General features: G+C 41.4%; 1 protein-coding gene across 1 annotated transcript in view; it reads left to right on the plus strand.

Annotated features, from left to right (window-relative positions):
• The first annotated feature begins 11,689 nt into the window (after positions 1 to 11,689).
• Positions 11,690 to 13,504, plus strand: part of SVEP1 (sushi, von Willebrand factor type A, EGF and pentraxin domain containing 1) — a 118,944-nt gene continuing 117,129 nt past the window's right edge. Inside the window, exon 1 of the mRNA XM_015614961.3 lies at positions 11,690 to 13,010. Within this exon, the coding sequence (XP_015470447.1) occupies positions 12,492 to 13,010 (519 nt within the window). The 5' untranslated portion in view covers positions 11,690 to 12,491. The remainder of the gene's footprint in view (positions 13,011 to 13,504) is intronic.

Here is a 13,504-nt window from a genome sequence, read left to right on the forward strand (position 1 = left end):
CCTTCTCTCCTGCCACCTGGAGAAAGAAAACTAGCCACGACATGTAAAGGGCAACTGCTTCCCTTACCCCTGACAGCTTCCCAAGAATTCATCGTCCTTCTACTCTGGGTTTTTCTGAGGCATTCTCTAGGGAGAGGGAGGTTGCCCCTGATTTCTGACGCTGCAGAAAGATGCATCCTTACAGTAAACTCTTAAATACGCTTGCAGGAGAAAGAAGCAAAATCAATGAAAGGGAAAGGATGAAACAAAGAGAAAAAAAAGTTATTCGCTCTATTTAATGAAATGGGGAAAATTACTGCTCAACTACGTCCTTTCTATATTTGTTATTTTAAAAGATTCTTGCTTCCAGTTTGTAACATATGCAGGTGATAATAAAGTAACAAAATTTAGTAAAGAAATTAACAGGTTTCAAAGCTCATACTAGTCTTTCATGGAAAGAAACATTTCTGTATTCTTGTAGCATTTCATTGCGGACAAACAAAGCAGTTTCCATTATTATCTCAATTTTAGTTCTGAAAACCTTACTTTGGGAGTTGAAATTTTGTACTCTTCTTTGAAATCAAACTATTTAACGACTTCAGAGTGAATTTTAGCTGTCACTGGACTTGGTTTTGATTTTTGAGGGGTTTTATCATGCGTGTCTTTCCTAACCAGAGTTACACACAAGAACTGAAGCATTAAATGCATATATGCATATCAATTTTTTATGACTTTTGGTAGGCCTGATGGAAACTCCTCTAGCTGTGAATTTGACATTGCATGGGCCAAAAAAAAACCCAGAACTAAAACTGCGTGTTTTGTTATTCATAAATCTATGGAAGTGCAAGAAACATTTTCAGTATCATAACTAATTATTTTTTTAAGGATATCACAGTAGAAAAATTCAGGTCTATATTTCATGTAGCATAGGCTTCCTCTTCCCTCTTGTCTATATAGATTTTTTTAAGGGTTCAACAAATGAAAGGAACCTTTAAAAAATAGCATATGGATGTACTTTATGCATCTTTTAACATTAAAACTTTCTCAGCCTATAATAAACAATACAGATTTGTGATATACTGTACTCCTTTTTCTCAAGTTTTTTTAAAAATACAATAATATTACACTCTTAATCCATTTCTTTTTGCAAGTGGAACATGAAAATCTGCAAAATTCCTGGTCATGAAAACTGAATGATTCTTAGAAGGAATAAGATACTTCAACCTCCTATAGTCCTTGAAGGGCATATCAGTTAAATGAGGAGAAATCTCTATGGAGGGAAAAAATTACCCTTTTTTCAGTGGTTGTGGTAAGAGTTCTGGAAATACATCTGGAAATCAGACTGCCTTTTCTTCATTCCTCTAATTTTAAGTAAGTAAGATTTGGTCCACTTTTTTTTATGCAAATCACCATGTCTACCCGAAAATTTAAATCCCCATCAACAACAACAACAGAGAAGAAGAAAGCAAGCCTCTGCTAGCATGGGTCTAGCACAGAGAAAAAAGAAGCAGAGGAAAATGATGATCTTATCCTCAGCAAAAAAAACCAAAACATTTAATGATTGGGTCCCAGTGAAGCTGGTGTGTTTTAAGGTAAAAATACATAAATGGGTAGCTATTAGGGTACCTACACTGCTTAATTTATGTATGTATGTATGTATGTATGTATGTATGTATTTATTTATTTATTTATTTATAGTGTTTATTTGGAAGGACAGGGACAGTCACTTCTGGGAGCTTGTCCATTCTTGAGATAACAACAAAGACTGTGTGCCCCATTACTATTCTTAAGTAATAAAATTGCTTCTAAAATATCTTACTCTTTCCTTCTTAAATTACATTATACAATACAACCTGTTAATATCTTAACAAGCTGTGTCTTGGCCATGGGCTGACACTTGCAGATGTACAAACAAAACAACACAGCAGCAAAAAAGTAAAGCAATTCTTGGACTTCTGAAGAAAAAAAAAAGCATGCCTTGTGGAATGATTTTGCAAGTGTGTGTAATCAATTGTAAATAAATAAAAATATTGGTGTTTATAAACAAGAAGCTTTGAGTGTAAAAGACTATATAAATTGGGGTGAAATAAGCCATTGCCTTCACTCACAAAGAGAGTTTTCAAACCAATTATGTTCTCTTTTGACACTTCTGCTGATGTCAAGAAAGACCTTTTAGGGATTGTATCTAACAGGAGATTTTAGTCAGCTCATTGTGGAAATAACAGTATCCCAAAGATATTAACAGAAATTGTCCCCCTTTTATTGGTGAGTATATATCATCACAGTCTGAGTCTACTCAAATTTAAAATTGGAATTAAAATCAGTGTAGAATGCAGAGGTGCCTTTTTATTTGGAGACCTAAAGGGTCTATTTGAAAGATCAAAATGCTGATTACCAAGTACTGATATCATGGTACTACACTGATATTTTTAAAAGAGGGGATAAAATCAAGAGTGTATGTTTTGTGTGTACACTCACATGAAGAGGAGGGAAAATGCAAATACAAAGCTTGGAAGGAGAACTGAAACCACCAATAGTCAAGAAAGTAAAAAGCAAAATACTTCCACATATTGATGATCCATGGATCTTCAGTTCCCACTAACAAGCTACTAACAAGCCCTGGAATTTCCATTCCCATATATGAGTTAGGATTGTTTATATCCTGTAAGGTAAGTTCCCCACACTGCAGTAAGATGATTCCAGACAATGTTTCTGGTGAACACTGTGCTTAAAGCTTCCACTCATATAATCTTAAGAGACTTGATCTAAGCCAACTCTAAGCTGATTGATTCTCTTAGAGGTCCATGAGGCATGATAGTTATACCAGGATCCACCAGACTGCCACAACTCAGCTAAGAAATGGGGCTGTAACATTCCTGATGATGAAGACTGCAAAGCTGCAGGAAGAAGTAGATTCTAATTGAAGCTGAGCTTCATCATGCATTAAGTGCATGGCACTGATAACAGCCCTGGAACCTGGCATGCCTTAGGATAAGACACTGCTGAAGCAGAATGAAGTCCTCTCTGCTTAGGTACCCTCAGCCAAAGCTCTTCCCTCCCTGGGCATCTCTTTCCTTGCCCACAGCACTTGCTATAGGAACGGATCTTTTCTTCACTGATGACATAAACTACATCACAGCAACAGAATGGAGATCCTTAGTCCAAATCTATCCCAAAACTTGGCGTTCAGTGCAAAGTAAGTTAGCAACTTAATCACAAAGACTTCAGTGAACATCGCACTGAAGCATCAAATGAAATTGTAAGTGCTTTAAAATACAGTTTCAGTTAACTGTGAGGTACACATAAGTTGAATAGCTGTATAAAGTGAAAGAGTAGTACCACTAAGTTGATTAGACATGACTTTTCATCATGACTTAATTTTTGCACACCTCAGGTAACTTCAGTGGGAGAAAAAATAATTTATTCCTGTTTATGACAAAAGTAGGCTTTGTAAAACAGACAGAAAATTTATTCCAAGAATTTATTCTACAACTTTTTCCCCAAGATATTTTTATGAATAGTGACAGTACTGACACATACAGCAATTTCTTCAAAGTAGTATGTGAGCTTTTATTACTAATTGTCCATTGACAAAAGACTGCACAAATCATCTTCTACCATGTATTTTTCAAAGAGGTACCAATTAACTTTATTGACTGCCCTTCTGGTAATAATCACGATTAAATTTCATTTGAGGATCATGCTTTATGTGCTGAGTAACTTCATCTAATGGCAAATATCAAAAGCAATAGAAATGAGAGCATATGTTGACTGAACTAGATTCATCTATCTCCTTTTTGGTCATGCAATACTGATCTGCTGACACATGCACAGAAAATCTTTGTGACAAGTAGACAAAATACGAGACCAAGGGAAAGGTAAATAGCAAGATGCAGTTCCAGACATGATGACTGTACAGAGAGGGGAGTACACTGGGCTTGGAACTCATCATACTCATTTATCTTCTTGCACCAGACAGACAGACAGACCCATCATTTACATGGATACATATATGTGAAGACAGAAAGACAATTCTTTCCTCCATAGAAGAGAGTACAGGTACTACATTTAGATCATTAGCTTCAGACTCAAATCTGGGGTTCTGCCATGTCTTCATTGGTTTCACCGATTTCCAAAGTTCATCCAAATTTTAGTGTCTTTCTTAGACCTTTGGCAAAATTTCCATCAATAATAAACACAAACTATCCTTGAATATGAGTGGAAGAATTAGTCCCAGAGCAGTGAGTCTCAGTTTGAGTTCCTGATGTTTATTTTTGTTTTGCTGAAATCTTAGTATTATCTAGCCCTCATTAACCAGGCAGGAAAGGAGACACTTTGGACTGTTAACAATAAGAGGATATTGACTGAAGAGAACCTGACTGTCCCTTCAACCAGAAAAAAAAACCCACATGAACCAAACAGACTGATTAAAGACATCTTAAGATTACTCCAAACACTTTTTTAGTTTAACTGCGGCAAACACTAAAAAAATTAGTGTGATTTTAAGTGGGCGAGGGATCCAAATGCAAAACACAGCATGTCCTCCTTTCTGTTTGCTTTAACTTCTGATAGGCTGACAAAAGGGACATGGCATGGTTGCGTGAGTGACTCCAAACAAGGGTTTGTAAGCTCTTGTGGTGCTGAGTGTACCTGCTGTTAGGACAGAAAAGATGCAGCAGATGTCTGGAAGAGTACAGGATGAAGGCTGACACTCTTCCAGCTGTCCCAGTATTGTGACAGGACTGTTGGCTGGGGTGCCCCAATGCTGCCCTCATTAATGTGTAAAAGAGGTAACTGGACCTTTCTGCTGATCTAGCTCTCATTTCAGTTTTTGTCTGTTCCCATCCTGAGCTCGGTGTTAATTATTACTGCTGTCCCTGAAGCTAGTTAAGGAACTCACATTTCTTTCTGTAAGAGAAAAAGAGTGTGTTCTTTCTCCAAACATGTATATATTTTTTTTCTTGTGGCACTGTGGTTGTAAGAGCTCTTTGTCCTAGATATGTATCATAGTAATTCTGAAAGCATTTCAATTTCTCATGTCTTCTGTCCTGGATTGGCTTAATTTTCAAAATAGTAATGTGGGTAATATGCATAAAAACTCATATACAGAGTGACATTGTATGAATATAATATGAGCCATATCAGACTAGAATAAGGGTCTGTATATGTGCAAGTCTTCTTTTTAACTAACGTATTCTAGGAAATAGTTTAAAGATAGGCAAGAATAGTTAATACTCTTTTAAAATCTGGGGCACACCACTTCATGTTTCAGAGATAGAAGAGATATATTTGTACTTTGTTGGAGAGCAGTGGCACTGTAAGGATTTTTATTCCACAGTTTTCCTGCACACAAATGCTTAAGGGTCCGCTGCATTATTATATGGTTTAGAGTTCAACTGCTTGACTTCACACTGTGAAGCACCTCCTTTGAGAGAGGCCCCTGACACTTTCACTTAATACCATGTAATTCTTTATTAGAAATGATAGTGGAGTCTCTCTCTGTTAATCAGCTCTGTTGTCGTTTATTTTTATTTTTATTTTTATTTTTAATTTATCCTATTCTTTTGTCTGTGTTAGTTTCAACACTAGCTGGAAATTAAACCCCTAGCAGGCCACTCCCCTTCCCCCCACCCCTTCTGGTAAAGGGAGGGACAAAAGCAGAGACTGTGGGTTGAAGTAACAATTTGTAGAAAGCACAAAGCAGTGAAATAAGACATGCACCATAACAACAGCTATATTAATAGCAAAAGTGTACAAGAAGAGAAGGTGTTTTACCCATAAAAAGGTGTTCACCACTGGGAACAAAACCATGATGGCATGGGTAGGTCACATCCACATGTCTTCCCCCAGCAAAGGCACAGCTCTGCAAACAGGACACCATCACACTTCTTTTCAGTTTTCTCCATGAAGCTGAAGGTAATTTCCTGTTTAAGAGCAGCATTTTCATTGTAGTATCTTAAATGCACATCCAGTATACATCATATTCATAAGCAATAGTAGAAGTTGTGTGAATTTTAATAAGGTAGCTGTATCTCTTGAGACTGGAGTACTTTCTTTAACAATAGAGAAAACTCACACTTCTCCTGCTTGTGAGTTTCATTTGCAATTGGGAAGGAGTGCTCTGCATGCCCTAAACCTTCTTTATCTTGCTCCTTTAAACTTCTCTGGAAATTACAGAACTGCACTATTCCTTCAGAAAGGCACTTTCCAGTTGTGTTTGTGAAGGCCATTTCTTAGATACTTTGGAGTCTGTTTGACATAGTAAAGAGTTTAGGAATTTACCCTTATTCTCCCAGAGGACCCCTCTGCTGGGTTAGCATAGAACATCTCGAGAAAGACCTATGCACAATCAGCAGTACCTGTATGCTGTAAGTTAGCAGAGTGAGAGACTGGCAGTGCTTTTGTATTTCAAGGCTAAAGCATATAGAATGTTTTGAAAAAGCAACCTGGAATAGCCTGTCTACCAAACATATTTTTTAATTGTATCAGCCTATTCAGGAGCAAAAAAATACCATAAACAGGCATCACCCTACAGACCTTTCCTGTATCTTTTGTCTTGTCTTGTCTATATCTTTTGTCCTGCCTTACTGGACTTTTCAGAATCTCAAATTATCCTGACTCTGAACCTGGCTTTTATTATCAAAGGTGCCTTCCATATTTCTCTCACATGCAGTGTTTTTTTGAATCTTTCAAAAATCAAGCAGCACATACTTCAGGGTGTAGAATATGGTGAAATATGCTCACTTTAGCATGAATGTTGTAGGCCAAAGACAGACTGACTGTGTGCTTATGATAAAGTATGCTCCATGAATTTTGAAGAGCTTAACTTAGAAGTGTAGTGAACATCTGCTGTGCAACACAGAGACCAACAGATGTTTTGATTTTGCCTACCTTTTTTTTTTTAATCTTGGAAGGTAGCCATATGATATTCCTATTGTGCATTGGGCTTGTCCACCAGTGAAGACAAAATTCTTATGACTAAACTTCATTGTCTGAATAGTGAGAAGCAATATGAATCTTGTTCTTCTTTTTTTCTTTTTTTATAACTTGAACTAACAACCCATAATTTGGCTCATCCAAATGCTTGTTTGCTCTGCTGAAGACTAAAATGCACAGACCTCTGCCTGAAAGGAGAAATTTTTGGCAGACTGACACTTCTCCTCCTACATAATAATCTTTTTCCAAAGTCATGTGGACAGATATTTTGCTCTCATTTAAGTGCTATATTTTCTCTTCAGTCTGTGTCAGAACTCCCAGAGGTGTCAATGGGATTTGTGTGGATAAATCAAAACTGACTGCCTTCAATGGATGTGTGTTTAAACAATATTTATGTGGGAAATATGAACTTCAAGTTTCTAGCCCAGGAAAATTTATCTTAAAATAATTACAGCCAGTGAATTTGAAAGCCACTGGTATTTGAAAGATTTCAAAGTATCTCTCTCAACTTTTAATGATAAAACAAGTGATAATTTAAGAGCTTAATCTCCTTTTATTCCTCCTTCTTGAGAATACTCTTATATTTATAGAAAATTCTTTGTTTCCTCCATATGTTCTGTTTACGACTGAGACCTAAAATGGCAAAAAAAAATTTACTCAAATTTTATGACTAAAATCTTGATAGACTAGCTTTGGCTCCTCAGTACTGAATGCACCACACATCCTGCAGAATGCTCTCTCCTCCACTCTCCTTTCACTATTGCCACAAAAAAAAAAAAAAAAACAGTTTAAAATTTTAACTGTCAGAAAGTGGTGAGACAGGGTGTTTCAGCAACACATTCTAACATGGGGAGCTCCCAAGAGCACACCCTGCCTTGCAACAAGATTGCAGTCTTGCTTGATCTTTGCTATAGTCTGGGGACAAAGAATGAAGCTGCAAGCAGGTAAGGCACTGCAGCACTGGAAGGCGAAGGTTCCCAACCAAGAGAAGACACACATTCCAGGACTCAGAAGCTGGACATGTTCTTTCTCCTAAAGGGCAAAGGAAGAAAGAGGATGAACTTCCCAAAGCCCTTTCTTTCTCCCCATTTTCTAGAACAGCTCTGCTCCTTTCATTTAAACCATGAAGGCTGTATGTAGGCCTGGCACTACCCTGATACTGTATTAATGTCTGTCTCCCTGAGGGCAGATTTCAGAGGTCATTTCTGAGATTGAAAATACTTCTACCCCTACTCTGTAAAATGCTATTCCTGAAAGCTTTCCTCCTCATACAGCTCCTTAAACACCCCCTGCTGAAATACTGCCTGACATCTGCAAGGGGGAGTGGAGAGCACAGAGTAGTCCTGTACCCTGGCAAAGGCTGAAGGGGAAGAAAGAAGACTAGCTCTGATAGATACACGTTGTGTTATGTTTCCCCAGATGGACGCTGTGTGCTTCAGCACAAAGAGAGTCTTAGAACAAGCTGAAGTAATATCAGGTTCTTATTTCTGTTCCTAAGTTGTCATTTTATCTCTAGTTTAGCTAAAATCTAGAATGCTGTAAAATTCCTGCAGAAGACCTTACATTTCAGTTGCACCACCAAGTTGCTAGCAGAACATCTTTACTGTAAAAACAAAAATGACCTACATTCCTTCTACGATTGTAGGGTATGTGATATTGTGGCATTGTCTGTGCAGGCACAAATACTGTGTGGGCTGAGTACAAGGATGTGTTCTGTCCAGCTGTATTTGGGGGAACATGAAGGGGGGGAAATAAAATGCTTTTCTTCTCCATATTTGGAAAGATGCTTGGCCATGTTTCATTGAGTAATTCAAGCAAAAAGCTATTTGGCTAAAGGACAGCAATCCTCAGACTGTTTGTTTTCAGAAGGGTTTTTTGCTGGGGGTAAAGATTTCCCTTTTGTTTAGTAATCAGGGTGGTGTTAAATGACCATATGATCTTGCGGGGAGACAGTAAAGAATTACTGGAATTCACGAAGTCTGTGGATTTTAATAAGACAATTAAAGAGATACAGTAATGTGAGCGTAAAAGCAGATGAAGTGCTGCTCTTAAGCTTTGCTTTTCAGGACCAGTCAGCCCCCTTCTGTCACATGACAAAGACAGTTTATCCAAAAGGTCTCTTTTTTTTTGTTACCTGCTGTTTTGTAATGGAATAGAGTCACAGTCCAGCACCACCTTCTTAAGTACTCTGTCATCAGAAGCCACATGAAACCTGCATTTTCTGTTCAAGTAATGAAGCCCAGGGCAGATATTTTGACCTTCAGAGACACTTAAAGTGGGAAAAAACTCCTTCTGCTCTCCACCTCCCCATCTGCTACAGATCAGTATGAACCAAAGCACAAATAATATGCATGAATACAACAGGGAAAAGACCATCAAAAGAAGAGAGCTTAAGCACACCAACATGGAAAGGATTTGTAAAGAGCTGGCAGGCGGGCTTGGAGAAGGCAATTTCATTACAACAGAGATTTCCCCTGGAAATGCTGCTTTCAGAAAAGCTTAGGGAACATGTAGTGAACAAAATGTTTGCTGCTTACACATACATACATGACCTTCACCATCTGCAAGATGACTTTTTCTTTTGCAAGTACAGCCTCATGGATAAAATACCTTCTTGAGGATTTTAAATGCTGAGTCCAAGCTTTTAAGTTTCAGTGTATTCCAGAAATTATTCCAGGGTTTTGTTAAATCATATCAGGAGCAGACTTGAATTCTTTGGCTGCCATCTCTCTTTTCCTCATACCATTAGATTTCGTTTACTACAGATGCTGATGCTGACTTCTCACAGTGTCCTGTAATGCTCTCCTCTCTTCATAAATAGATTGAATGTCAATGAATGTAAAGAGAATTACCTCTGTTATATACTAGGGAAAATATATAAGGAGAATTATTCACTAAATACAGGTCACTGATTCTCTTCAAAGCCTTTTGCACTCTAATTATCCATGGACTGAAATTTCCCCTTGCCATTCAAAATTTTCTGGATTTTTTTTCACAAAAATACTGTGCTAGCATCTCTGTCTTGCATCCATAGTCAAAGTTTAGCTGTTCACCTCTTTATTCCTCTACTACTGCAAACTCCCTGTGTGATAAATATATTTACATCATCCATTGATGTCTTCACTCTGCAGCCCTGGGCACATACATCTTTTTGTTAAACCAGTAAGAGCTTCTGTGCAGCATGACTAGAAGGCCTGTATGACTTAAGAAAATACATGCTTTCACAAATTGTACATATATCAAGGATTAATTCAAAACTGCCCTGTTATTTTTTGCATTCATAATTCCGATGAGATCATTAAGACTGAAATTAACTACTGTGTTTTCACCATTAGTCATACCTGATTGCACGCTGGCAACTGGCCCTTGTCATGAATTGTTATTTCTTTGCTAAAAGTGTTTTCAGTATATCTTCATTTCCTTTTCTTCTGAGTCTTAAAATGTGTGGCATTTGTAAGTATGAATCTGGGATTATGTAAATACGCATGAAACAAAGGAACTGACAGTTAGCTTTCCACCAAACTAACCCAGACTAAAGTACTTTTTATGACCTGAAAACTCAGGGGTAATAGCAAAACATCGTAACTGCAATGATCCCCTTTGGTTAGGAGCACCTTGAGAAACCAGACTCTTCTTGCCTATACTTTTCCATTCTTTCATTCTGGTTTGTGCAAAGACCAACAGTCTACAGACCAGTGCAGTATGGATGAGAAGACTACATGTAATAGTGGTATGACTCAGACCACAGTGGATGCAATTAGAGCATCATTTCTTTAATCTTCCAAAGACCAGTTGTGCAAATCAACTTCCTGAGGACTTCAGTGGTTGTAGCAACTTCCAGCTACCCTTTCAAGACAAAAAGGTAGCCCAAGCATGATGTTGTCTCTTTCATTTTACTATAACATGAACAGAAACTGATCAGTCCATCACAAAGCACACCCTTCAGTACAAGAACTGTTCTTCACATATGCCTCTGTAAGAATGTCTGATTTCTATTTTCTCTTCAAGCACTGAGTTGCAGAAGTATACTTAAGAAACAAATTTTTGTGAAGCACTTGGACTACTCCATAAACACGCAAAAGCATGTTGGGTGTGTATATCAGATGCATCATTTCCCTAATTAAATCATATTTTCTGTTGCTTAGTCTCCTGTCATTTGAAGTAAAATCTGAGTATTGCTGTGAAGTCAAAAGGACAGTATTGGATCAATTTTCCATCAGTTCAGCTCTTTAATCTCAGTGGATAAAGAATGTGCAATTCAACCAAATGTACATGTGGGGCTTAACTTGCAAGTGCACCAATGTACCTGTGTATTCCATCGCACTGTGATGTATCAATAAAAGCAAACTTGAGAGGAGGAGTAAAAAGTGTGTAAAGGAAGGAAAGTACCAACAAAACACCAAAACAACAGGTTTACACAGCTAATCTGTCCCAGAGGAATTTTTCTGAGTCTAAGTTACTCCTGAAAATGCAGTTGATTAAGTAGAAAACCTGTTTCATTTGAAACCAATGGCTAAAATATACCAAAGCTCTCAACTCATAATATTCTTGAGAATTAAATCTGTACTGAGGTTGACTGAAGGGTAGTGGGCTCTGAATTCTGCAGGAGGTCTCTTTGCAAGTGTATCTCTCTCCTAAGGTGATTTACAGACAGCAAGACAGCACAGGACCTCTTCCGAGAAATGGCTTGTAATGTCACACATGGCAACCAGGAATTTTTCGTAACAAGCACAGTTTATTGTCACTGTTGCTACATCAATGTATATGTTTGCATACACATGTCCATGTGCATATGCAAGTGCTTTCCCTGTCTTTTATGCACACATCCTTGTGGACACTCACCCCACATATCTGGACACCTCGCTGTCATTTCTGTGAGACGTACATAAATAAACTATTGCTACATCTTGAAAGTTGAAAAACCGAGTCCTCAGGCTGCTGAAGTGCGCCCTTCAACAAGAGAGGGAGACTGTGACAGAGCCAGGAGCGAGACCAGAGCATATGGACCCTTCAAACCTCCCAGCCGCAGGCTCATCCTCCCCGCAAAACAAAGAGCTAAATTAACCACGATTAATTCAGCACGTTTCAGTGCAAGCCCTCACTCCGTCCCCGCGAACAGCAGCTCCAACCCGCGCGGCGAGGGAGCGGAAAAGGCGCTCCTCACTTTTCGGGGGGTCCTGCCTTTCCGCCCCCCTTCGCTTCTGCTCGGCGCGTTTCCAGTGACCGCCACCCTCCCCGCTGTCGGGCTGTCCCCTGCCAGCCGTGTGGGACCCATCGGGGCGGGACGGGGCGGCGGGAGGCGGGGAGGGACGCGGGGGGAGAACGCTTCCGAAAGGCGAGGAGGGGAAAACGGAGAGAGGGGCGTGCGAGGGGCAGCGCCTCAGCCGCGGGGGATTAAAGGGCGCGGATACCTGCGGGGGCCGGCGGGGAGGCCGGCAGGGAGACAGAGAGGCAGGCAGGCAGGCAGAGAGGCAGGCCGGACGCCCCTCCGAGTAGAGAGGAGGTGGGGCGTCAGGGGGCGACCAGCAGCTCTTCTCCCGCGGCTGCCGCCGTCTCCCCGCGCCCGCCGCCACGCCATGTGGCCCCTGGTGGCTCTCTGCTGCTGGGGGGGACTGTCGCTGTCCCTGTCGCCGTCGGTGCCGCAGGGCCGGGCGGGCGGCCAGACGGGCGCCCTCCTCCGCGCCCCAACTTTCGCGTCGCCTTCCCTGGAGGCGCCGGCGCTGCCCGACACGACGGAGAGCAAAGTGGAGAAGCTGGGGCGCGCCTTCAAGCGCCAGGTGCGGCGTCTGCGGGCGCGCAGCGGACGGCTGGAGCTGGTGTTCCTGGTGGACGAGTCGTCCAGCGTGGGTCCGGCCAACTTCCTCAGCGAGCTGCGCTTCGTCAAGAAGCTGCTCTCCGACTTCCCCGTGGTGCCCGCGGCCACGCGCGTCGCCATCGTCACCTTCTCCTCGCGCAGCAACGTGGTGCCACGCGTGGACTACATCTCGCGGCGGCGGCCGCAGCAGCACAAGTGCGCCCTGCTGGGACGAGAGATCCCCGCCATCGCCTACCGCGGCGGCGGCACCTACACCAAGGGCGCCTTCCAGCAGGCGGCGGTGAGACGGGCGGGGGCGCGGGCTCCGCGATGCCGGGGGATGCGCGGTCAGGGGTGCGGTGAGAGCGGCGGTGCCGTGCGGTGCGGGGTGCCCTGTGAGTCTCGGCAATCGAGGGAAGGCGCGGCGATGCGAGTCGCAGGAGTGCGTGGGGTGCTGGGGTGCGATGGCTCGGTGTGCGGTGCGCTGTGCAGCGCGTGGTGTGGGAATGTGGCTCTCCGCTTTGTTCGAGGGTGTTCCGTGACAGGGGGTGTAGGGCTGTATGGTGGGGTGTGCAATAGTGTGGCATGCAGAAGTCTCGTCCGAGCCATTAGTCACCATCTCCCCGTACGGTCTTGCACCTGCAGCTCCCATGTTTCCTGATGCCCTTGCAAACAAATGTGTGAAATTCGTTCTTTGCAGGGGCATGGAGCCCGAGTCTCAATTTCAGAAGTGATAGGTATGAGTCAAGTCTGGCATCTGAAATGCCTGCCTGGTTTCATGCAGGAGGACTTGCA

This window comes from Parus major, chromosome Z, assembly GCF_001522545.3.
Source record: "Parus major isolate Abel chromosome Z, Parus_major1.1, whole genome shotgun sequence".
Taxonomy (NCBI): Eukaryota; Metazoa; Chordata; class Aves; order Passeriformes; family Paridae; genus Parus; species Parus major.